Raw genomic sequence first — 26,737 nt, 5'->3', positions numbered from 1 at the left:
TTCCCCCGTAACGAAAACTCAGTCACACAGCACTCCACTATATGGGAAGCTTTTAAAGTTACAGTTCAGAGGATTTGTATTGCCAAGAGTGGAGGGATCCTGAGGGACATCTGTAACACACTTCGCAAGCTAGAGACAGACATCAGAAATGCTGAGGGGCAGGCACAGGCCACTCCATCCCCAGAACTGCAGGGATGTTTGAGAACCCTTATAACCGAATATCAGGAGACAGCAGACAGGGAGTAAATTCCGGGGGAAATATCACTAAGCTCACCACTATGAGGAGGGTGAAAGACCAGGCTAGACACTCGCTGCCCTCACTTGCCCACCCAGATTCTCCAACACCATCCTTGAAATTCAAGACGAAACTCGCCAACTGCACAGGAACATGGCAGACATAGCTGCCACCTTCAAATGTTTTTAGAGTGCCCTATACACCTCACAGAGGTCACAGCCGGTTGATTTTAACTCATTTTTTCAGGACACCGCAATAGAATGGCTAGGAGACTCCCAGCGCAAATTTCTTCTCACATAGACTTCAAGGATGATGGGATTACCATTGCTATTAAGCAGCTACAGTCATGCCGAGCCCCTGGCCCTGACGCCCTCACGGCTGAATTTTATAAAACATTCCGTACTACACTCATCCCGCTCCTTCGGCAAGTTTATGAGGAGGCTCGAGAGACAGGTTCCCTCCTACAGACGATGCGAGAGATGCTCATAATATCCTTGTTGAAACCGGGCAAACCTGCCACGCAATGTGACTCATATAGGCCCCTCTCCCTCATCAATGTTGATGCTAAGATTCCTGCAAAGCTGATCGCAAACGGTATCAGCATCCTCATGACGGCCCTGGTTGTCCCAGACCAGTCGGGGTTTATCCCCTGTAGAGGAACCTCTCACAATCTCCACACCCTGTACGCTGTCTTAAAAGACATTGACCCCGATGTAAATGCTGTGGCCAATTTCCTTGATGCCACTAAGGCATTTGAATCCCTAGAGTCTGACTATCTAGCCTTCATCCTTTGCCGCATGGGCTTTCCTGACCCCTTTCTGGGCTGGATCCACCTACTATACACGGGGCTACAGGCCAGCACACTACAAAATGGTACTTGCTCGTCTGCTTTCACTGTTGCCAGAGGCACTAGACAGGGGGCCCCCTCTTCCCTCTCCTGTTCGCCCTGGCGATAGAACCCCTGGCCGCCAAGGTCCGTCAACACTATTGTGACCATGCTTCAGTATATCCTGAGAGGCAATTACTGATTTCCCTATACGCAGATGACCTCGCTCTATATTTGTGCAACCCAGAGGACAGACTCCACCCCATCTTAAGGCTCCTCATTTCTTTTGGACACCTCTCTGGAGTCACCATTACCTGAGGGAAATCCCAGATTTTTCCCCTTTCAGATGCCACTCCGCCATTCATGCCTGACGATCCCCTAAAATGGAGCAAAGACACTGTCACCTATCTCTGTATTGTAGTTACTCGCAACAAGCATGACCTGATGGTGGCCAATTACGGGTGCACATTAACTCTCCTCGCTGACAAAATAACTGGATGGATTGCCATGCCAATCTCCATGGCAGGGAGAACCTCGCTTATGAAGATGGTCATACTCCCGAAACTGCTCTACCTATTTATCAACATCCCCTACGCCCCAACAGGCATTTTTTTAACGCCCTAAAAACACAACTCATTCATCTCATCTGGGGAGGGAAACAACCTAGAATACACTGGAACATTCTTATCAGACCCTTTAGTGCCGGTTTCGAAGTTGCGGATCTGGGATTATATTTCACTTGTGCACAAGCCGATTACGCTGCATACTGGCTGAATTTCCCCCTACATGACTCACCTTGCCGTTGAAAATGGGTACATGACCCCGACCACGTACTCCGCCTATCTTAGCGCCCGGCTGTCCGAGACACCATGCCAGTCGCGGCTGGTGACATTTGAAAGTGGCGGGGCGTGATGACAGCTGTCGCAGCTTTACAGGGCTCTGTGGTAACACTCATCAGAGAGTCTGCACACCAGACAATGTCTAACCCATAACGCCCTGATCCACACCTGGCCACCGACACCTCTCTCTCTCCAGAGACTGTCGAAGGGACACGGAGGGAAAGTGAGCATCAAAGGGCACTAGGGCAGGAAACTGAGAGGGGCCTCCCGCTTCATGTGAAAAGGTCGGAAGACATTTCAATACATAATAAAACAGTCATAAGTCAAACAGTCAAGAAACTTTACTACTTACCTTAACTTTCCGGCTTCCCGCCTCCAAGTCCGCTCCGACTCCCGCCGCCGTTCAGTTCTTGAATTCGGAATCGTCATCATGACTCATCAGACTCGTCATGCAGGAAGCCAGGCAGCCTCCCTCCCCTCTGGCTCTACCACAGCACAGCGCTGCAATTGGTTCGGCCGGCTTCCCTATCACCACGTGATTTCTCTGTATGCTGCAGCATACAGAGAACAGGGAGAGTGGGAGGGGTTACCCGAGGGCAGGGGGGAGCGGCTTTCCCCGCTGTTATGAATACAGTTAATACTATCTGTTTGGACAGCCTCTCAGGCTGCCAAACAGACTGTATTTACAACAGTGAGGAAAACCACTCCCCCCTTCCCTCGAGTAACCCCTCCCACTGTCTCGAGCAGGAACTCGAACTTATCCTTTCTCGCCGTGCGAGAAGGCAGAAACAAATGGTAGTTCTCTACTATTTGTTTCTGCCTTCTCGCACGGTGAGAAAGTAGTGGGGCGGCGCCCAAACGCCCCCATGGAGGATCCGCCTCTGCACCATGCTGCTTCCACAGTAGACTGCACCACCAGCGCTTGATGGAACTTGGCCCACCGCCTCCGCACACCATTACTATACTCCCCCTTGCAGCCCCCTCAGGGTAGACTTGACTTCCCGGTCACACAGGAAGGTGGGTGCTGACAACTTCTTCGGAAACTCACCATCCACACTTGGGGGGGGCTCTATGTTAACGGACAGTTCCGTACTAGTGAGGAATTATTTGGCGACACTTCCCTAACCCCTCTGGAGCTTTTCTTCTACATTAGACTCCGACAAGATGTACGCGCCGTAACCCAGGCTTTCCACAGAAACCCCCCATCTGAGTCCACTACACACTCTCCTCCAGAAGGACGCCCCAACACATATTGTGTCGCTGTTATACCATACCACTCAACACGACCGCTCCTACACCCCCCCCCCCCCCCCCCGCGCGCAGCCCGCTGGGAGGAAGAGATTAACTCTCCTCTAACAGATGATCAATGGTCCTTTTGTTGTCAGCAAACTGGGAAAATATCTGCAAGCAGCAGGTTGCGCATCATCCGCTACAGATACCTACACCGCTCCTACTATACACCTGCTTGACTCGACTGATTCGCCTTCACCTAAGAGACAATGACCGCTGTGACCGTTGTGGATGTGTGGGGGCCAACTTCCGGCACCTTGCTTGGGACTGTCCCCCCATCCGATGCTACTGAGATGAAGTGCTGGGAGCGCTTGCCCAGATGACTGGACCACAGGTCCCTGATGATCCCCTTGTCACACTTCTGGGATACACAGAAGCACTAGCTGCTACAATGTGGAAATTCATCTCCTTGTCGCTCTTATTGGCTAAACGATGTGTCACCTGTAGATGGGGCAGAGGCCGGGCACCCAAATTTAAAGAATGACTGCAAGATCTTATATATTGCCAAGACCAGCTACCTATATATGCTGAGCTCCTGCCACCTTCTTCCCGTTCCCGTGATATCAGGTCTCCCCTCCAGATGTACCTTACAGCGTAATTCGCTACCAACAATATTGACGCTGTAACACAACCGGAAGGGTAATTTGATTTATCAATGAGCTGCGGTTTGAATCTTCTTAATGTTTCTTAACATTTTAATTGATGTTTCCCAACTATTGCTACTATCACGAACAATGCGAGATATTGTATGGAGCTAATAATGAACCGTCACTGTATATAGGTATAACATACCTAGCCAGGCACTATAAGAGGCAATGTTTTCATTTTTATTGTTTCTCATTTTGTGATTTAACCTGAAAATCAATAAAGACATGTAATTTAAAAAAAACGTTGGGTCTTATAGCTAGACAAAGAAAAAAATATCACATTTATTCACAATTAGTATTTAATCATGTTAATTACGAATAAACATTAATTAGGAAACTAGCGTATGTGCATAGGGCAAACCAAACTCCTTTAAGCAAAGATAACTTGGTAATGACTTTCAAACAGGAAATCCATAGAGCGCTTTACTCGCAATGATGCCCAGCCTGAAAGATGAACTTGCACAATTAAAAAACAGGCAATTTGAACGTACACCCTCCAGGAGTGATATGTGAATCGCCTTTTTCCCTCACCTATTGATAGGAAGGGTCACTTAGGGCTTTGGAACTCAATCTTGTTGCACCTAGCCCGCGGAAAACTGGGAAGTGTAGTTTAAAGCTGTTTGTCTTGGGGCATTAAATCATCAGTGCTAGAAAAATCGATCTTGGTTTACCCTGCATATAGCAAGTACCTGCAGTTGCAGATACTGATTTTGGAAGGTCATTCTACTGAGATGTTAGTCCCAAAAAATCTGCCACCTCCTGCTCTAAACAGTTCCGGATTCTGGCAGCTTTGAAGACATATTTAGGTACAGGATTTGCCAAGATCTTTTTATTTACTATAATCATTTATATAATATACCTAAATATTAGAGCGTTTAGCCAGCCTCTTCATTCGTTGGACTGTCATGGTATCATTCACATTTTTTCCACCCAATGCAGCTTACAGCATGGGGCATTTGTTCAGCCCACTCCAGCCACTGGTGCACTTCACTGAGTGGCAGCATTATGCACTTTCACTAGGAGCAAATCCACAAACTAGTTCCCAACAGTGCCACATATGTCTATGACAAGGGATGCTTTTTAGAGCCGAAACCCCCATATTTTTGCTTTTAGTAATATTTTTTATATTGGCGGGGTCTGCAATTTTACAAAAGCCATGACAAATCAAGCATTGACAAAGTCCAAAGGTTAGCAATCAATGCCAGAACTATTCGGTTTGCCAATGTTATTCCTTATCAGACTGCTTGACCCAAGACGGAGGTCTAATGACTGCATGTTAAGTAGTGAATGATATTATTCAAATATCTGTTATTTTTAAATGGTGCAGAAAATTGTAATTTCTGTACATGATGCTTGCATGCCCTTGCTAGAGTTAAGCCACAAGTCAAAGCAGTTATTTATCCCCAGTTAGCGGACTTGGTGATGCGGGAGATTTCGACATGTTTCAATGCATATCCTGGCCAAAGCATTTCTTTTATTGCTGTTTTCTTTTTTCTTTAACAGACTACCTGGAGAGGTGTGGTGGAAATAGCCTGCTCATCAGTCTACCCTGTCTGCTCTTCCTGCTCCTGCTGCCATTGCTCCAGGCTGTCAATATTGTGTAGATGTGAACATCTGCTGATGGTGGCGGAATCACCAAAGGATGGGACACCTGAGGATCAGACACACGGTCATTCTAAGTGGGGTCACAAGAGAAAGTTGACATGCCAGCAGCATGTTGGAACCTTCCGCCACCTCCTCATCCCTACATCACTCGTTTTTATAATTTTAAAACGTTTTCATCATGCCCTTTCCTTTGGAGGTCTTGGTGGGTAACTGGATATTGGTGGAATTCAATAAGTCTTAGTACTTCCAAACTTTATTATTGGAATCTTCTTCAGCCGTGAAGATGGACCATCATTCTTGGATTAGGAATCAACAAGAAACAACACAAAATTGGGCATATTTGCATGAGATGTTTTACTATCCCAGAGAATAGGGCAGCAGAGGATCGATGTGGTAGAAGATCAACTCGACTGAGGCTCAGTTGTGTACAACCTCCTCGGCAGTCGAGTACGAAAGCATGCTGCATGAAAAAATGTTTTTTAAATCCTATTTATTTCTCATATTTATGTTTCAGTTCACTTTGTGGATTATAAAACATGCCCTTAGTGTGTAAAATGGCGATTTGTCCATGATACAAGACGTTTTTTTCTGTGAAAAATTAACACACACCTTTGGCAGGGAAAATGACGTTGAATGAATGTCAATCTGTGAACCTTCAATATTCATTATGCAAGCTTTTCCACTATTCTTATGAGTAGTGTCAGAAGTTCGGATCTGTGTGTAATGGCAAAGCTCTATGTCTTCAATGCCTCTTCTCTGCAGTGGACCCTGGTTCTTGTTGCTGAGAGCAAACTGTATGCTATGTTCTGTTATGTGTATGTTTTCTTGGCTCTTCAGTAGAAAAGCGTACGGTCAAATGTACAGTTTGACAATTACTTCTTCACTAATCTGATGGATATCCCAGCTGCCTTATTACAAATGCCATAGGATATAATGCACATCTGATAATGCGGATGGGATATATTTAATGTTCCAACAGAGTAAGCTATCTGCCAAACTCTAAATCAGACCCGTAGTCAAGCATTTCAGAATGAGAGATTAAGCAATGAGATATGAGAAAATGGTCAATTGAGTTTTGTGGTTAAAAAGGGTAGCAGTCTGCCCTCGGATTTGATGTCATAAGAAGCTGAAATCCAGATGTTGGCATCTTGAGCTTCAAGCAGCCACCCAGTCATAAATTCTTCAAGTGAAGAAGTCATTGTGTCTTTTTTATGACAGTATGAAAGTTGAATGGTAGAGATTGTGTCTCTTCTTCAGCTGTATGGAACCTATTGAAAGTAGAGATTGCCAGTTGGTGTGTCAGCTAGGAAAACACCCCTAACATCCCTAAGTCTCCAATGAAGATGAAGGAGGACTGGAGCAGGAGCAAATGGCCATTAGCTAATTTGGGGAAATGCCCACTTGGCCACCTGAATTAAATAATCCACTGTTGCCTTTCTATTGATTCAGGGTTGCATCTCTGCAAATTGCACCCCCCCCCCCCCCGAAACCCTCTCAAAGCCTCGGGCTCCTTCAAATGAGACGTTGTTTTAATGGTTTATTAGCATGGGTAAACAGATGAGTTGTGGTTTAAGCTTAGAGGTTCCAATATCTTTTTACCAACTCTATGCAGATCATGTTCACAGTACTGTTGACTCTAGATGAGGGTATTTTAAGCACTGGGCTGGCAGTGCTCAGGACCAAATAAGCAAACAACTTTATTACAAGCGGGACATCGCAAAAGTAAAGATTGAAGGCCTAAATTGGAACTTTCATGATACACCAACCATGAAAGCTGAAATAACGCACTAGTTGATAACACAAGGCCTTTGTATCAAACAGACTTTGTTTTTAATGTTCTGTGCAAGTAGAGTGAAATAAGGGATGAGATGTGAAACCATGCTGCAGTTACATCCAGCACCAGACTCTTGTGACGTCCTAGCCTCGCTAGGGGATGTGGGTCGGTGTACTGTCTGGTGCTGTGGATTCTTAGTTATGGATTTTGCGGAGTCTGGACCTAATGATCTTGAGAAGGCAGAGGAACAAGGTCTTGTAATCATACATTCTAGAGGTGAGGGCTACTTTTGGGAACGCGTGTTCTTTTGATTTGATCAAAGTAAGTCTTTGAGGATAGCAGACAGAAAATTAGCAGGTTCGTCTGATGTCATCACATTGTTAGTTTACTTCTGCTGCTCTCACAGCCAGGCCTTGAGCATTCGAAAGCAGGACCAAAAAAAACATTGGCTAAATGACTTAGAAACCTTTGGCGGCAGGAGGAAGTCAGACGAGCCCATCCAAGTGGGCCGTCTGTAAAAGAGAAAACTGTACGTCATGAACACCGCTTTCCCAATGGCTGGCCAATGGGTAAGATTGGCAGGGCTTAAAGCCCGTAACTAAAAGCTCCTCAAAATCATTAGATCTTGCGAGCGAGACTGCGCATGTGCGCAGATCACGCTAGGCTTCGACCTAACAATGGTCTGGAATGTGGACCCAAGCAATCAGCAGTGGCTAAGATTAATGTGAACATTCCTTTCATCATCTTGTTGTTTCTTCCAAAAGACGTAGCGGAGGCCTACCGTAGGCAAAGCAGACAGACAAGCCAGAATGCACAGAAATGTCAAACGCAGTCATCTAAGTGGCACAGAAAGGCAGTCAGGGCAGAACTGCAAAAAACAGGTAGTCGAGTGAAAGTCTTACTCTGTCAGTCACAGAAAAAAAGCAATAAATGGGCATTTTCAAAGGAGGTACACTCCGGCAGTCACAGCAACAATACAGAAGGAGGTGTATAGCAGCATGTCTGCAACCATATACAGTCATGCTATAGCCACATGTGGGAAATCACAGTCCAGCCATGCAAGCCTTTGTAAATCCCCCAAAGGCATGAAGAAAGAAGGCATGAACAAAGGCATTAAGGCCTCACAGTATTATTTACAATCCGAATCCAATATAGAACAATGATTTGAAAGTTGCACAGCTGTTTCAGTACAACTGGCAAGAGAAAAAGAAGCTTGCAATTTCTTGCAGCAGATTGCTCTAACCGTGATTACAAGAACACTTTTCTTTTTTTCGACAGTTAAAGAGTCTGAATTTAGTAATTTACATAAAAAAGTGAGACATAATGTCAAATGTTTATGTTTTTTGGGAGTGCTTAAATTAATTTAAGGAGTTCAGTTGGCATTCTGGTGAATATGGGTAAGTAAGAAGGTCCATAACTCAGGCATATGGCTGGAGAAAGACTGAGAAATGGAGCATCTTTCTTGAATCGTTGGAACGATACCTGACAGTTCACTTTGCTCTTAACCATTCCTAGTCCACAGGAGATGGTCAGTTTCTGCCAAGGATTTTTAGTTTGGAGTCTTGCATGTCAAACATGCAGTTTCATACACAAGATGGCCTTACATTTGCAGCAGAAAAACACTGAACATAGACAGTCAGATGCTAAGTTGTATCTAGGACAGCCATGCACAAAGTTGTTTCTAACTGAGAAGGCACATGCAGATAAGCGAAAGTATCATCAGGCACAGACCGTTCGCCCATATACACAGGCATTGGCCAGGCTTTACCTGCAGACACCTGCAAAGCGTCTGGATCACAAACTTCGCTGTTTTGGTTCCCTTCAGCATTCCTGGGATCGGTGGTCTCCCTGTAGGCATCAGGTTTGTCGTATACACGACGGTCAGCAATCACTCGGGACACAGATAGGGTAGGTGTACAGATGCTTCTTTATTTCTGTTGCTCATCAGTCTGTCATGGCACGTCTGTCCTCGTCCTCGTCCTGCTGCATAATGCCCTTTCCTGTCCCCCGACAGGAAGTGGTGTCCGGTGACCTGGTCACCACCCTGTGACCCACAGGGTCCTAGTGTCCAGCGCCTGTCGTCATCTGTCCTGGTCATCACATCTCCCCCCTTGTTACAACAAATGCATTCCCCATGCACAAGTCCCCTTTGTTACACCAAATGCTTTCCCCATGCACAAGTCCTTGCCCACACTGTGGAACGCCTGTGAGACGGTGCGGGAGAGAGAGAGAAAGAGAGAGAGAGAGAGAGAGAGAGAGAGAGAGAGAGAGAGAGAGAGAGCGAGAGAGAGAGAGAGAGAGTCTCTACATTTCTTCTAGCAGTCTCTTTGTCTTTTTGCATTCTCTTCTTGGTCTTTGTTCTCCGCTCTGCTCTGGTCCTCCACCTTCTTCTTTGTGTGTTGTCACTCCTCCGTTTGTTCCTTGCTCTCTTTCCTCCACTTCCGCTGTTGTTATTGCTCTTTCTTCTTCTTCCATTTTGAGCTCCTTGAAATGTGAGCTGTTTCTTGTTATCTTCCGATGGTCTGAGGCTGCGGTCACCATTGACCCTTTTACTCCAGTTACTACCAGCGGCTCCTTTGAAAAAGGGCTGTCGGATTTTCTTTGCTGTGTTTGCTTCACTATTACTATGTCTCCTTCTTTTAGTTGGTGTTCAGCTGCATGTCTCTTTTTGTCAGCATATTCTTTCATTTTCTTTTTCTCTTTGTTGTCTCTTTCTGCGATCTCTTGTCTGTTGGTGTCTGCTGTGGCTTCTCTCTGTGGTAGCCTCGTCTTGCTTGTTCTTCCTAACACCAGTTCTGCTGGGCATTTGCCCGTGGTGCTGTGAGGGGTGTTCCTATAGTCTCAGAGTACTTGACACAGCGCTTGTCCAATGGAGATCTGTGTCAATTTTGCTCGCTGGATGGCCCTTTTGATGGTCCCCATCAATCTTTCTGCCATTCCGTTGGCTTGTGGCCACAGTGGGGTTATTTTCCTGTGTTTGATCCCCAGGTAGTCCATGAACCTGCGGAACTCTTCTCCTGAAAATGGAGGGCCATTGTCTGTTTTCAGTGTTTGTGGTGAGCCCCAGGCAGCAAATATGTCGTCCAGCACTGGTAAGGTGGCGTTTGCCGATGTCGATGCCACTTCCCTCACTACTGGAAATCTTGAAAATTCGTCAATGACTACCAGCAGGTATTTTCCAGTCTCCAGTGGCCCATAGAAGTCCGCCGCTAGTTCAGTCCATACTGCCAATGGCAGTTCCGACATCCTCAGCGGTGTGGGCTTACTGGATGATCCAGTTACTTGACAGGTGTGACATTGTGACACTTCTTCCTCTACCATGCTGTCTAGTCCTGGGAACCACACTCTTTCTCTCAGCATCTTCTTTGTCGCTACTATTCCTCTATGCGACTCGTGTGCTATCTTAACTGTTCTTTTTCGTAGTCGAAGTGGTATTACGATCCTTGAACCTCTCATCAGAACTCCGTTCTCTGTCTCCGACAATTCTTCGCCTATCTTTTTGAACGCCAACAGTTCTTCTTTGTCAACTCCTTCTTCTGTGATGGTGTTGTTATTAATGTGTCTCCATCTCTGTAGCCTCACTATCGTTCCTATTGTCTTCATTGTCGGATCTCTTTTTGTCTCTTGCTCCAGTTCTCAACTTGTTATTGACGCTGGAGTGTTTTGTTTTACTATGAAATTGAGGTATTCTTCTGCCATTGTGGTACTATTACTCCGATGTGGGAGCGGGTGTCGCGACATGTAGTCGGCTGGATTTTGATCTTTGCCTGGTTTGTGTATTATTTTGAAGTTATAGTCCATCAACCTTATTCCCCACCTTTCTATTCTCAGTGGTATTTTTGCCTTTGGGTTGCCATAGATAGTCACTAGCGCTTGGTGGTCTGTCACTATTGTGAACGGTTTTCCATATATGAACATGTGGTAGTGCTCACATGCCCATACCACCGCCAAGCTCTCCTTTTCTGGTTGAGAGTAGGCTCTCTCAACATCGGATAGGCTTTTGCTTCCGTATGCTACTATTTGTCGAGGTGAGTCTTTCCCAGGTTTGTGTTGTGCTAGTATTGCGCCCAGGCCTACCGGGCTAGCGTCTACTGTTAGTTCTGTGCATAGGTTCGGGTCAAAGTATTCTAGGTGGTCGACTGCTGTCACTGAGGCTCTTATCTCTTCAAACGCTTTTGTGCACTCTGTGGTCCATTCAAATGGCTGCCCTTGTTTTGTCAGTTCTCTCAAGGGTGTGCTCACCGTTGCGAAGTCTTTTATGTACCTCGCGCAGTAGCTGGCAAGGCCAAGGAACGAGCGCACGTCGGCGACGTCTTTAGGTTCACTCGCTTTTTCAAGTGTGTCTATCTTACTCTTGTCAGGCCTCATTCCTTTTCGTGAGAATATGTGTCCAAAAAACACTAGTTCTTCTCTCCCCAGCTCGCATTTCTTCTCGTTTACTGTCAGGCCCACCTCTACTAGCCGTGAACATACTTCCCTCAGTGCCGTGTCATGCTCCCCGTCTGACTTCCCAAAGACCAGGATGTCATCGCTGTAGTTTAGACTGTTCGTTATCGGTCTTATTATCTGCCTGATCGTTTCTTGGAATATTTCTGCTGCTGAAGATATTCCAAAACTCAGCCTTTTGTAGCGAGGAGGTCGTTATGTATCTGGATTGTTCATCTAGCTCCAATTGATGATATCCCTTGCACAGGTCTAGTTTGGAAAATGTTCTCATTCCTGTCAGGCAGCTTATCATGTCATCCAGATGTGGCCCTGGGTGCCTTTCTCTCTCGATGGCTGTGTTCGGTATCCTCATGTCCACGCAGATCCTTATCTGTGTAGTGTCTTTCTTTGGTACAGCCACTATTGGGGACACCCATGGCGTTGGTCCTTCTGCAGGCTCAATGATGTCCTGGGCCAGTAACGCCTTTATTTCTTCCTCTACTTGAGGTTGTAGATGTATTGGTACCCTTCGGTGGTGCTGTGCAACTGGCCTGACAGCCTCATTTATGTGTAATGTTATTTGTTTTCCTTTAAGTTTTCCTAGTCCTTCCGTTAGCTTCGGGAACTCCTGTAGTATGCTCTCTTTTTCTGACATGTGATACATCATTTTCAGTAGTCCCATTACTTTTGCTGTTACGTTGCTGAGTAGACATGGTGCTGGAATGTCTCCTCGTAACACATGTATTTCTTCCACGACAGTTTTGCCTTTGTGCGTCATGGTGTCCGTGAATTTTCCCAAGTTAGTTACAGGATTTTGTGCACCCCATGTAAATACTCTTACACTTGATGGTTGTAGCGGTGGCTTCTTCTTCATCTTGTCGTATTCAGTGGCTCCGCTGTCCAGTACAAAGTTTGTTTGATGTGGCCCTACTTCAATTGTCACCCAATCCGTCTTCTTTATTGACTTCCTGTCTATTAGCCTGATATGTTCTTCTTCATGCCCTTCATCCGTGGTCATGAGATATAGGCGTTCTACTTTTCTTGTTATTTCTTCCTCTTCTTCTTCTGATTCCCCCGACGAGCTCCTCTCCGTCGCGTCCATGTGCCTTACATGTTTTGTTGTTGTTGTTCTTTGTTTTCCTGGCCTGCCACGTTCACTTTTGAATTGTCCACCTTGGCACATAGTGGCAAAATGGTTGCTTCTGTTGCATTTTCTGCACGTTTGGCCAAATGCTGGGCATGGTCCTCTGTGAGGGAATTCCAGGCCGCATCTGTAGCATTGAGAACTTTGTTTCTTCGCTGCTTGTTCCTTGTGTCCTCCTTTCCAGTTCCCTTTCCTGCCGGTGTCTGTCATTCTATGTATTTGTTCTCCCTTTCGATCCATCTGCTTCGCTTGTATCATCGCTCTTGCTTCTGCCCTCGCAAGGTCAAGAATTTTCTCCAAGGTGATCGGTTCTTTCAGTAGTCTTGTGCGAAATTCCGTGTCTCGGCAGCCTTCTATCAGTTTGAGACGAAGTGCCTGTTCGTTGTCGTACTTTTCAAATTCACAATATGCTACTAGCTTTCTCAGCCTCGTTGCGAAGTCATCCATTGACTCTTCTGGCTGCTGATATGCCATGTGGAAAGAATATCTCTCAAAGTCGACGTTTCTTTGCGGGTCGAACTTGGCCGTCAGACACTTTTTTAATTTGTCATAGGTTTCTAATTCACTCGGTGGTAGTGTTATGAGGAGGTCCTCCACCTCATCCCCCACTAAGTTTAGCAGTAAATCCAACTTCTTCTCATTTACAACGTCAGTCGCCTTCAGGTATCGTTCAAATTTTATGATCCACTTTTCCCACCGGATGCCCACTTGTGGCTCCGATACGACGAAAGGCACTGGTCTGCGGAATTGTGCACTCTGCGATTTTGTGTCTGGCATTTTCTTTAGACTCTTTTATTTCTGGTTATGTCTTTTGATATTTCCTTTTTTCTTTCTTTATTATTCTTCTTTGTGTGGTGACACTTTTGTCCCCCTTTTTTTTGATTTCTTTCAGTCTTTCTTTTATTTTCTATCTTTGTTTACTCTTTATTTTCTGTTCTTTGTCTTTGCCTGCGCTTTTATTTCCTTTTTTCTTGTAATCGGCGCTTTTTCCTTCGTTTTTCGATCTTTTCCTGACTTTAAGATGGCCGCCCAACTTTCCTGCTTCCTTATTGGCCCTCGCGCCTGACTTTAAGATGGCCGTCGAGACTCTCGCGAGACTTCTTGGCCAATCCGGGCGCTGCCTGACTTCAAAATGGCCGCCGCGCTTATTCTTCGTTTTGATTGGCTCCCACGCCTGGCCCCAATATGGCCGCCGAGACTCTCGCGAGACCTCGCGCTGGCTTTGGGCTCTTCAAACTTCGCGCTCTTCGCGCTAGCGCTTGGCGCTTACCGGCTTTGTTGTTCTTTTCTTTTGCGGCGGTCGGGGTGGGCTCCCACGTCGCTGCTGATGGCTGGACGGCGCTTCACTCTTCCCTCTTCTTCTTGGCCGCAACGTGATCCAGGGTGGGCTCCTGGTTTTAAAATCGCGATTTCTGGATTCCTGCACGCAGGGACCGGATCCGTCCTTCGTCGCCAGATGTCGTATACACGACGGTTAGCAATCACTCGGGACACAGATAGGGTAGGTGTACAGATGCTTCTTTATTTCTGTTGCTCATCAGTCTGTCATGGCACGTCTGTCCTCGTCCTCGTCCTGCTGCATAATGCCCTTTCCTGTCCCCCGACAGGAAGTGGTGTCCGGTGACCTGGTCACCACCCTGTGACCCACAGGGTCCTAGTGTCCAGCGCCTGTCGTCATCTGTCCTGGTCATCACAAGGTTGAGGTTCTTCATTGGCTGTGAAGTACGTAGGGTCGCTCGACCTGGTTTTGCCCTCCCCTCCCTAAACAAAGTTCAGCTTGCTTGCTTCTTGCACAACACTCCAAGCTAGGACACTTGCTTCAGCTTTGGTGGCTGCCCAACTCTCTGTTCGCTTCTGCTGCTTGCTGTCATTGTTGGGATCATTGCGTTTGTAATAAAACACAAGCTATCTGCAACAACTCGTGTGTTTTTTTTATTCTCTTGTTGTCATGGGGAGGGAGAAAAACAAGAGGACCCTTGGCCAGTAGAGAAGTAGAGGGGGTCCTAACTTCTGCGATACCATTCCTAGCTGTGGACCTTGTAAGAAAAGTTGGGCGAACTCAGGGCTTTAAGTGGGAAAAAAACTGGGGGTGCTCTAAAAGGGGTATGGTAAATTTCTTAAAGGGGTGTGGCCTATCCGATTAGGGGTGTGGTCTAAATAAAGATAACTAGCAATGTGTGCTTAAGAAAATCATGAAGTCACATCCAGCAAAGGATAATAAAATAGGCAAAAAAGTATATTTATTAAAGTATAAGCCATAAAATACCAAACACTTAAAAAATACATGTAAAAATGTACATTACTTAGAAATCTATTGCAGGATTTCCCAAAACCCTTGAACATATTCACTGTGTTTATTTTGCTGGGGTTTCTCACAACAATTTTCTTCAGCAGACCTTCTACCTTTTGCCTGCCAACTCTTTACATACAGCTTTGCGTCAAACGTTTCAAATGGAGGACCATTGAGTTTTACCCATAAGCATGAAAAAATGGTCTCTACAAGAAGAGAGGCCATTGTTGGACTAGCAATTAAGTACATTGCGCTGAAACCTCTCTCGCAATCTGCATTACTTGCTGGCAGGGTTTCCATGCAAACGACTAACTTTTTTAATGCTACACTAGTAACACCAAACAAAAACTGGGACGTCTGCTCACCCTACCTTTGACCTTTGAGGCCCGAAAATAGAGCCCTCTAGAGTCCCCTTTCGAGGCCCCCCAAAAAAACTGGGCTGAGCCCACCAGAGACCCCCCCACTTAAAGCCCTGGGCGAACCACTGAAAGCTCTGCTCGAAGCCATCTTTACCACTAGAGCCCAAAACGAGCCCAGCTCTGATGTGTCTGCCTGCCACTAAGGCTGTGACCTCCTGCACCAAGAATGAAAAACAGCGATTTGATGACAAGGGCATTGATGTAACACAGAAAATGGATAAACACATACTCATCTATTGAACGTGTAAAAAAAGAAATCCCGGCTTCCCCACTTGACAAAATTGTGTGAACCTATGCAAATGTTTTGTTTCACCAGCACTCCTTTTCCCCATCCCCCTGCGCAACAAGCTTGCTGCTAAAACTCTTAGCAAGTAACGTTGTCCCTTTTCCGTCTTTTTCTCTTTTAAAATCCATGCATGGTCAATTTTACAGGTTTTAAAGTGAATGCGCTCGATAATTTTGATACTACATGTGTAAATATTTCTCAGGAGTTACTGAGTGACTGTATTTTTCTGCGACCAACAGACACAGACTGCTAGTCATAAGTCAAAGATCTTCTGCCATTCTACTGTTTCTCAAATGAAGAACGAGAGAGTGTGTTTTTTTAGGTTTTTTGATAGTATTTTTATTTTTGCTTGCTTTTACCGTTTCTTGGACTACAGAAGGATACATTATATGTCCATGCTTTGTTTTTGCACCTCCAGGGTCCTTATCTATTTCGTACAATTATGATTTCTGCCCCGTAAGAGTCTCTGATTGTGGAGGGGGTTTGGGTGCAATTTTCTTTTTCTGATTTTCCAGTGTGGGAAGCCCAGATTTATGGAAGCATCTCTGTCATGGCTCTTTCCTTTTCCACCTGACTCACTTTTCCTCCTGAAGCCTACTGTTACTGTCTTCTAGCAATAGGGTAGAATTGGGCATCTTTGTTAACTTTGCCTCCAGAAGCATACTGGTACAGCCATCTAGCAATAGGGTGTGATTTAGATACCCTGGCTGTTTGCCTAGCAAATTCTGCTGGTGCTGTATCATTACCATAGGATATGACTTGACTTGGGCACCATGTACCAATTCTAAAAATTTCCAACACATTTTTTTTCTCAATTTGCCCTTTACATTTTTTCCTCTTTGATTCCAATCCATTTTCAGTTTTTTCTGTTTCTAAAACTGTACACAACCTTCTTGTACCTCTCCTTGCCTTTTGTCATCTAACCTGTGGTTGCGGAGAGCCAAACAAAAAACTGAATGAGTGGGTGGAAAGCAGAAGTTCTGACATCAGAAGTTGCACTTAGAGTTCTTATTCGTTTGTGGGTGTTATGGTCCTGCATAAGAGGAGACCCTTTCGAAAAGGAGCATGAAACATTTTTCATGAGTTTTAATGAATATGCAAAACCATTCACATTGCTAATCATGGCTAGAAATGTGAAGTATTTGAATGTTAATACAATATTATATACTAACTAAATTGTACTATATGTGGGTTAGATATATAGGATAACACTGAAAAATACAAGCAGTTTGACCTGTAGTGTCCTGTACCATTCAATTAATACCTAAGCTTATAACTGTAAACAACTCTTGATATAGGAGGGAATCCAGTTAAATCCTACTTCTTTCTAAAAAACCTATTTAATTTTTAGAAGTATACATACTTGTATCATTCTTTACAGATGTCTTTGACTCCCAGCCATGAGAGCACGGTCTGTTATAAACCGGTATCAACATGCCCTTGTCTTTGTCTGGATTATATTGTGGGTTCCATAGTCGTTAGGAATAGTACAATGTGTAGGAGGCTTTTCTAAAAGAAGGGGTTCCCGTCTAACTAAAGGAGCTGTTTTCCCAAAATCCTTGATGCAAAGGTGCCCACTCCTAACACTTGCATCAATAGTCTGGTGAGCAGACGATACACGTTTTATATAGCTTGTATGGAGGATAATGACTTTCAATTTAGTGTCTTTTTCTGGCACTATAAAAGACACCACATTTGATATGCCAGTACAATAGCATGCCAACAACTTCAATCTTAACCTCCATATCAGCCAATCAAAATTGGCCATGGCTGGGGTATGTGCTTGGTTGTTTGGTAGAAGAAATATATAAAAAAAAATCGTAGTCATCCTCAGTGAGCATATTGGCCTTCTATTTTACTACTATGATCAAGCAACCCTTTCTAAATTCTTCCCTCATGTATCCCAAGCCTCATTTTACTACTATGATTCCCGTAATCCCTTTCTAGAGACTTGTCTCTCCTCCATCTCTCCTTTTACTATCCCAATCCTCATCTTACAACTATGATCTACCAAATAACACTTTCTAGACTCTTCCCTCTTCTATCCCTCCATTATCCTATTTGATCCAACTAACAGACTCAAATGTCCACCGCTCAAATTAACACACATTTTCCTTTACTAAGCCACCGCTAATCCTCTTTGGGTTCCGGAGCAGCGGGCTACTTGCCGAAAAGTGCTTTGATGCCTCGTCAGAGGTCTTACTACTATGATCTCCCAAATAACACCTTGTAGACTCTTCCTTCTTCTATCCCTCCAGTATCCCATTCAATCCAGCTAATAAACTCACATGTCCACTCCTCAAATTAACACATACGTCCCTATACTTACCCACCACTAATCCTTTTTAGGTTCCAGAGTAGCGTGCTACTCACTGAAAAGCACTTCAAGTCCTCGTCAGGGGTAGTAAGCGCTTTATGAACACAGTTACAATTTACAATTATCTGATTTAAGAGAACTTTCAAATACATATATTCAAGATGTGCCCTACATGAAACCTCTTGTTTTTTTGTTTTGTAGGCCATAATGGTATTCCTTCTGAAATAAAAATCTCCACCACATATATAGGGTACACATGACAACTGATTTGTCTTATAGTTCACTAATGGCAATATCAGGAGGGCGGTGGAGGGGCAGGAATGCTTTTAAGTTAATGTTTAAATACTATCTCTTTTAATAAATAGTTCTCAATGCAGTAATATAATCTGAAGTCATGAAAAGCATCTTCATGTTAAAGAATACACTTTTTTTTTAATACTGAAGCCCCTTCATCTTATTTTAACATGATTTTTGTTGCATGATTTACATGCCAAGGCTTGGCTCAGATATGGGCTCTTAGAGGCAGCCGGACCACTGGTTCAGCTCTGGCTCGACTCTCCCTGTTAATTTCTTGGCTTGTCCACCTCTGCCTATCACTGCATCCTTGATCTTTTGCCTCCCCTCTTTCTTTGGCAAAAAGAAATCCAGTTGAAATTGGATGAATGGTTTTCATTGGAGTGGCGTATTTTATCGATCTAATTTGGTGTTTTTTTGTTTCAAAGTATCGACTCCATCCAGCCCCTTGCACATGATGTGCTGGCCCAGCCCCTTGGTGTATTAATATTATATTCGGAGGGCATGTCTCTTCACATAGGAGTCTAAAGCCATTCAGGTAGGATGTAAGCTCTTTGTTCCATGTTAGGCAGTTAGGTAAAGCCACATCAGCTAGGCCCTGTTATGACTCTATTCTCCTCCACTGTAATCAACTTCCAGACCTCACCCAACACACTAACACCAACAGTACATGCATCAGTACATCCTCACACCACCCACAGTCAACACTCTAAATCAAATCCAGCCAGCCCATGCATACACAGGCATATCCACTGATATAGTGTATTGTGCTCCTGGGCTTATGCGCATTGCTTGTGGAAGACGAAGAAGGAGTGCGCGTTTCTATTGTTGTCTTTGTTGATGCTTGGCCTGTGTGTAGTGAAAGCAGATTATATTGTAAAATAGCATGTCTGGTGAAAGGGGATGAAGTAGTGTTGAAATATGTCAGTGTATGTAGGATCTGAGTGGGAATGCTGCAGAATGTTACGCGTGGATGCTGTGAGAATGTGCTGATGCATGGAATGCTAATCTTGCGTTACTGGATGAAGCCTGTGTGTTAATTTCAGTTGGAGGAGAATAGAGCCCTAACAGGGCCTGTCTGATGTGACTATAACCTAAATGTCTAGCATGGACTAAAGAATGTACCTTCCTATCTGAAAAGCTCCTGACTCTTGAATAAAGACCATGCCTGCTAACTAACTGGGGTGGGGGTAACATGTAATTCCATGTAGCTTAATCACACAGAATTATTTAACAATTTAACGAGATTACGCAGGATTACGCGGGAATAGTGATTCTGGCGGAGGATCGTCTCCCCACTGCTCTGTGAGCAGGTGAAAAATAAAAAATAAAATGATAATAACGCTTTGTTATAATCATTTTATTTTTCCGTCCTTGCTCAGCTGATATGGGGTGGGGCTGGCCTGTGTCAGGGGAACAAGGAGGAGTGGTTGCACTCTCCTAAGGGCGCATGAATGTTTGACCAGCTGTATCGGGCCGGCCAAACAGTCATGCGCACTTTGCATGTTCTCCACCTAGGCTACATTACAGCCTGGGTGGAGAACATGCCCACGCTCCCACTCCCTCTCTGAGCACCGAACCATGGTCCTCAGACCAATCACAACGCTGCTGTCAGCAGTGTCGTGATTGGCTAGGGGAATCTGGAAGCCTGGGTGCTTTCTGTTTCTGCTCCCTGCCCTGGAGTCCAGGAAGTGGTTGAAGAGGCGGCGGCACCACAAAGATAAGTGTTTTTATTTTTTATTTTCATTCCCTCCCCATTCCCCCTAACCCCCTGCAGCCCTCCCTGCCATTAAGTAGCAGTCGCTACTGGCATTTAACACTATTTGTTAGAACAAAAATGCCCTCTTACATTCAAAATGGTGGCAAGGCTGCATTTGGCACTAAGAAATTGCTCTAAATGCAACCGTATACGAATAGCGAGCACAAGCAGCCATTCACGCTCGCTAAACGTTCTCTCGGGGTAAGACTTTCCTCCAATTTACTCTGAACATTTAGTTCTATTTTATTGCTGCAAAATGCATGATTGTGTACAAAATAGACTCAAGGATGCAGATTGCGCTAAGAAAGAGCGCTAAATGCAACTGAACATGGATAGCAAGCACAGCAGCCATTCGTGTTAGCTAAATGTATGCATGGGATAGGACATTGCCCCAATTTGGTACCAACATTAAGCGCTATTTTCTTAGCCAAAATGCAGCTTGTTGTCCAAAATGGACGCACAGATGCATTTGGCCATAAGAAATTGGGCTAAATGCAGCAGAACATGAATATGAAATATAAATGTTCTCACGCTGTAGGAAATTTCCCCCCAAATTACACTTAAACATGCGAGTAGGAATATTCGCATCATTATAGGTAATTTTGCATCAATGAGTAAAGTGCAATTACCGAAATTACTCTGACATAATTGAAATTCTACCCAGGCCTACTAACTACAACAATTAACTTAAGTCTGTCCATTGGAACCACTTTGCTCAGGTGGTATTACATCACAATGAGTAGCCAATGAGGTATCACCTCCACACACAATAGGGCCAGGAACTCTGGGAATTGCTGCCTCCTCATAGGCTGGTATTTGCCCATCACCAGATAAATGCCAGATACCTGGCTGTCTCCTACTGCACCGCTCTTTCATACCTCAAGCCCTGTTCTACGAGGCATCTGCAGTCTTCGTATGCGCTCCTGGAAGTTTTGAAAATCTATGTCTGGGGTAAGTCCTGTTTCAGGGTGCCAAGGGGCCTGTCCATTCACGAACCCTGAGATCTCTTCCCCCCCCCCTCCTGTTTCTCACGGTCACTTCTGCACTAGCTACCCCTCCAATAAGGGCGCAGTAGGAGCTGAGCTCTTTACAACTCCATGAAGGGCCGCCATTTTGGTCTTCTGAGAGCATGACCCAATTGAAATCTATGGTGCTTCTCGGCTGCTTTAGGCTGTGAATCAAGTGGGGGCCTACTTTAACGTACCTACTGGCCAATTTGTTCTAAGGACCTCTTCTGTGTTTAAAGTTAAACACTTTTAGAAGCGAAAACGAGCAGGCTCTAGTTCATATTTGGGGGTTTCGGAATAGGGCACACTGGTACCCTTATTCGAATTGGTGAGAGTACAAGGGTTGTTAAATGTAGCATGTTTATTTTAGTTCTTTGTGTTTTCAGACCATTTTAAGGAGTTTGAAATGCACATAGCCCAATATAAGTTTTACTGTTTCAAAAAGAATAAATACAAGAATTTGCTATTTTTCCTCAGACATTCTTACCGGTATACAATAAAACGAAGCCGGTGGTTGTGACTGAGAGAGAGAACTATTCACCCATTCTGATTAGTGGGTGGCCGCTCAGCAGCCCATAGAAGATTAAAATGTCAGTAACCCGTGGAGAGGCGCTTATCTTTGTCCTGGGGGTCCCTTGGAGGTGAAGCTGGGACGCTATGTACAGCATGCCCTGTGGGCAGCGCCTAGGGACAGCCACCCCGTGCAGACGCAGAGCACCCCTTGTTCCACGAGCCCTTTAAAAACAAACCCCACTACTGTCGGAATGCTGCTGCGCGCGGTGGCCCAGTGAGGTCAGAGCAGGCGCTATATTTATCCTCCTCGCCCGTAACCTGAGCAGAGGATTCCAGCTGCCCTGCACGCTGAAGCGGTGCTCCGGACAGGCGGGCCCTTGGGGGCAGGTGCTGCCATCTTACCCCTTCCGGAGAGCAGGGCGAGTCTCCCCAGGGTGGCGAGGGGCGGGTGGGACCCACAACTCCGTGAGAAGGCTAGCACAGGTCGGTAGACATTTCTTTTTAATTATTACCTGTGTGTGTTCTGTTTTTTTTTCCGACTCAGGGTTGGGACAGTGGCTTCTATTTTGGGAGCCGGAAGAGCTGGTGCTTACATCTATGAGGCGATAACATGGAACGGAGCGGGCCCGCGCGCAGGTAGTTATTTATTTCACGCTTTTTGAGTGGCGCTCGGACCCGCTGCCTGGCACCCACTGTGCTCCGGTGCAGAATAAGTGGCTTGCCGGTAACAGTCGTTCTCCTCTCTAGCACTTGCATATTTAATAGATTCAGCCTCACTGGCAGAGTAATACATACAAAGTGTTGCTGCTCACTTACAGTTGGGTGAAAGCTATATTCAGGGTGATGGGGTTAGAAATGATTCTAATAACTTCTCGATTGGGCAGAGTGACCTGAAGCGAAATGATGGGCAGGGGCATACCTTGGGGTGGGGGTGGAAAGGGGGTGTGCAGGGGCACCTAGGGTAAAGGGTGTGTGGGAGAGTTACTACACCCCCTAATAAATATATTTTCCCGGTTAATGGGTGGGTACAAGTGCTTTCAGTCGGGTATGGGGAGGTGTCTGTCGGATTTCACCTGGGATTTTTACATATACACACACAAAAACACACACACACTCTCTGTTTCCAAAGTCTTTCAAAAATGTTGGTTATTTTTGGGTGGTTGGTTATTTTTGGGTGGTTGGTTATTTTTGACAAAATCTTGTATTTTTTGTTACTTGGTAACCTTACCAATCTACACCCCTCTCTCTCTCTTCACTGCCCCCTAAGCCCCTCTCATGCGCCATCCTTGTATAATGTTAAATACCACCGTAATTGTTGGCAAATCTTAAGCTCCCCGCCCCCCAGTCTTACTGACAAAGCTACACCCCTGATGATGAGGGCCCCTCTTAGAACGCGATGAGGGTCTCCTGAGATTTGCATGTCCCACAGATATTCGCAAGCCTGAGTCCGATTGGTGGGTCCTCAAAATGGTGGGGCCCTTGCGGCAGGGGCCATACTACGCCCCTATGCTGACTGTTATACTATACCATCTGGAGGTACAGGCCGGCCTGCCTCTGTGACAAGTATGGAGAAAGACCGCTGTTCCTGAAAAGAAGGCACAACTTGTGCTTGAGCTGAGAGTGGCACCTCCCCAGCCCAGCTTACCTTTCAGATCCAAAGACCTCCCCATAGGCCACTCCATCTCTGTGATATTATAAGGACACTAGCTAGTCAGGGGGCGATGTGATGTTCTATGAAGAAAGAACCCTTCTTCAGGGAATAGAAGTCAGTTTCTCCTGTACTGGCCAAGTGGCTTCTCTGAGATTATGTCGCCCAGGGGTTCTCAGAAGACTATTTCTCTCAATTCACTTCTCAGGTTACCCCAGGCCAAGTACAAGAAGCTCTTCCAGTCCTGTTTTATCTGATTCTTGCAGTTTTGCATTTCATGTTGTAAATGCAGAACTGCACGTATCAGAAAGTAAAGACAAAACCAGGACACTCCCTGAGTTAGGGTCAAATGCTAGCACACCCGGTGTGGAGTAGAGATGGCCATGCCTCCTGTGTGTGGCTCAGCCGCTCATGCTCTTCCCATGAAGGGGTCAGATGCTCACTCTCCTTTCATAAGATTGAGATAGTCACCCTCCCCATGTGAGCTTGAGATGCTCACACTTTCTGTGTGTGATTGAGATGCTCATGTCCCATTGTTTGAGGGTGTAATGCTCATGCTTCCTGTGTATAATATGATGCTCAGATTTTCCATGTGAGGTAAAAATGCTCAAATTTCATGCTTGACTTTGAGATGCTCAGGTTCCTTGTGTGAGTTTGAGATGCTCACACTCCATGCGCGAGGTAGTGATTCTTAGGTTTCCTGTGTGGCATTGAGATACTCTCCCTCGTGTGACATAGAGATGCTTGCATTCCCTGTGTGAGGTTGAGATACTCACCCTCATTGTAGGATATGATCACATTCATGTGAGGTTGAGATGCTCACGCTCTCGTGTGAGGTTGAGATGGTCACACTTTCTGTGTGCGGTTGAGATGCTCACATCCCCCGTGTGAGGCTATGATGCTCACATTTTTGATGTGATGTTGAGATGCTCACACGTTCTGTGTGTGTGATGCTCAATGCTTACACTCCCTGTGTGAGGCATGATACTGAATCTCCCTGTGTGAGGTTGATATGGTCACACTTTGTGTATATGGTTGAGATGCTCACAACCCGTGTGAGGGTGTGAAGCTCACATTCATGATGTGAGGTTGAGATGCTCACACGTTCTGTGTGTGTGATGCTCAATGCTTACACTCCCTGTGTGAGGCATGATACTGAATCTCCCTGTGTGAGTTTGATATGGTTACACTTTGTGTATATGGTTGAGATGCTCACAACCCCTGTGTGAGGGTGTGAAGCTCACATTTCTGATGTGAGGTTGAGATGCTCACACTTTCTGTGTGTGTGTGATGCTCAATGCTTACACTCCCTGCGTGAGGCATGATACTGAATCTCCCTGTGTGAGGTTGATATGGTCACACTTTGTGTATATGGTTGAGATGCTCACAACCCCTGTGTGAGGGTGTGAAGCTCACATTTCTGATGTGAGGTTGAGATCCTCACACTTTCTGTGTGTGTGATGCTCAATGCTTACACTCCCTGTGTGAGGCATGATACTGAATCTACCTGTGTGAGGTTGATATGGTCACACTTTGTGTGTATGGTTGAGATGCTCACAACCCCTGTGTGAGGGTGTGAAGCTCACATTTCTGATGTGAGGTTGAGATGCTCACACTTTCTATGTGTGTGATGCTCAATGCTTACACTCCCTGTGTGAGGCATGATACTGAATCTCCCTGTGTCAGGTTGATGTGGTCACACCTTCTGTGTGCGGTTGAGATGCTCACACCCCCCGTGTGAGGCTATGATGCTCACATTTTTGATGTGATGTTGAGATGCTCACACGTTCTGTGTGTGTGATGCTCAATGCTTACACTCCCTGTGTGAGGCATGATACCGAATCTCCCTGTGTGAGGTTGATATGGTCACACTTTGTGTATATGGTTGAGATGCTCACAACCCCTGTGTGAGGGTGTGAAGCTCACATTTATGGTGTGAGGTTGAGATGCTCACACTTTCTGTGTGTGTAATGCTCAATGCTTACACTCCCTGCTTGAGGCATGATACTGAATTTCCCTGTGTGATGATGATATGGTCACACTTTGTGTATATGGTTGAGATGCCCACAACCCCTGTGTGAAGGTGTGAAGCTCACATTTCTGATGTGAGGTTGAGATGCTCACACTTTCTGTGTGTGTGATGCTCAATGATTACACTCCCTGTGTGAGGCATGATACTGAATCTCCCTGTGTGAGGTTGATATGGTCACACTTTGTGTATATGGTTGAGATGCTCACAACCCCCGTGTGAGGGTGTGAAGCTCACATTCGTGATGTGAGGTTGAGATGCTCACACTTTCTGTGTGTGTGATGCTCAATGCTTACACTCCCTGTGTGAGGCATGATACTGAATCTACCTGTGTGAGGTTGATATGGTCACACTTTGTGTGTATGGTTGAGATGCTCACAACCCCTGTGTGAGGGTGTGAAGCTCACATTTCTGATGTGAGGTTGAGATGCTCACACTTTCTATGTGTGTGATGCTCAATGCTTACACTCCCTGTGTGAGGCATGATACTGAATCTCCCTGTGTCAGGTTGATATGGTCACACCTTCTGTGTGCGGTTGAGATGCTCACACCCCCCGTGTGAGGCTATGATGTTCACATTTTTGATGTGATGTTGAGATGCTCACACGTTCTGTGTGTGTGATGCCCAATGCTTACACTCCCTGTGTGAGGCATGATACTGAATCTCCCTGTGTGAGGTTGATATGGTCACACTTTGTGTATATGGTTGAGATGCTCACAACCCGTGTGAGAGTGTGAAGCTCACATTCATGATGTGAGGTTGAGATGCTCACACTTTCTGTGTGTGTGATGCTCAATGCTTACACTCCCTGCGTGAGGCATGATACTGAATCTCCCTGTGTGAGGTTGATATGGTCACACTTTGTGTGTATGGTTGAGATGCTCACAACCCCTGTGTGAGGGTGTGAAGCTCACATTTCTGATGTGAGGTTGAGATGCTCACACTTTCTGTGTGTGTGATGCTCAATGCTTACACTCTCTGTGTGAGGCATGATACTGAATCTCCCTGTGTCAGGTTGATATTGTCACACTTTCTGTGTGCGGTTGAGATGCTCACACCCCCCGTGTGAGGCTATGATGCTCACATTTTTGATGTGATGTTGAGATGCTCACACTTTCTGTGTATTTGATGCTCAATGCTTACACTCCCTGTGTGAGGCATGATACTGAATCTCCCTGTGTCAGGTTGATATTGTCACACTTTCTGTGTGCGGTTGAGATGCTCACACCCCCCGTGTGAGGCTATGATGCTCACATTTTTGATGTGATGTTGAGATGCTCACACTTTCTGTGTGGGTAATGCTCAATGCTTACACTCCCTGCGTGAGGCATGATACTGAATCTCCCTGTGTGAGGTTGATATGGTCACACTTTGTGTATATGGTTGAGA

General features: G+C 45.4%; 2 protein-coding genes across 3 annotated transcripts in view; both read left to right on the top strand.

The window, feature by feature from the left end:
* Positions 1–14,698, top strand: part of THY1 (Thy-1 cell surface antigen) — a 124,537-nt gene extending 109,839 nt beyond the window's left edge. For both annotated transcript variants that reach the window (XM_086956776.1, XM_086956777.1), the window contains exons 4-5: positions 5,341–9,077; positions 14,483–14,698. In XM_086956776.1, coding sequence (XP_086812902.1) covers positions 5,341–5,441 — 101 coding nt within the window. In that variant the 3' untranslated portion in view covers positions 5,442–9,077; positions 14,483–14,698. The remainder of the gene's footprint in view (positions 1–5,340; positions 9,078–14,482) is intronic.
* A 7,436-nt stretch (positions 14,699–22,134) lies between these two features.
* USP2 (ubiquitin specific peptidase 2) overlaps positions 22,135–26,737 on the top strand; it is a 280,374-nt gene continuing 275,771 nt past the window's right edge. The window contains exon 1 of the mRNA XM_086956774.1: positions 22,135–22,153. The gene's annotated coding sequence lies outside the window, so the exon portion shown is untranslated. The remainder of the gene's footprint in view (positions 22,154–26,737) is intronic.

This window comes from Lissotriton vulgaris, chromosome 2_1, assembly GCF_964263255.1.
Source record: "Lissotriton vulgaris chromosome 2_1, aLisVul1.2, whole genome shotgun sequence".
Taxonomy (NCBI): Eukaryota; Metazoa; Chordata; class Amphibia; order Caudata; family Salamandridae; genus Lissotriton; species Lissotriton vulgaris.
Note: the sequence above shows the minus strand (reverse complement) of the source record. Positions and strands in the feature narration are given on the sequence as shown.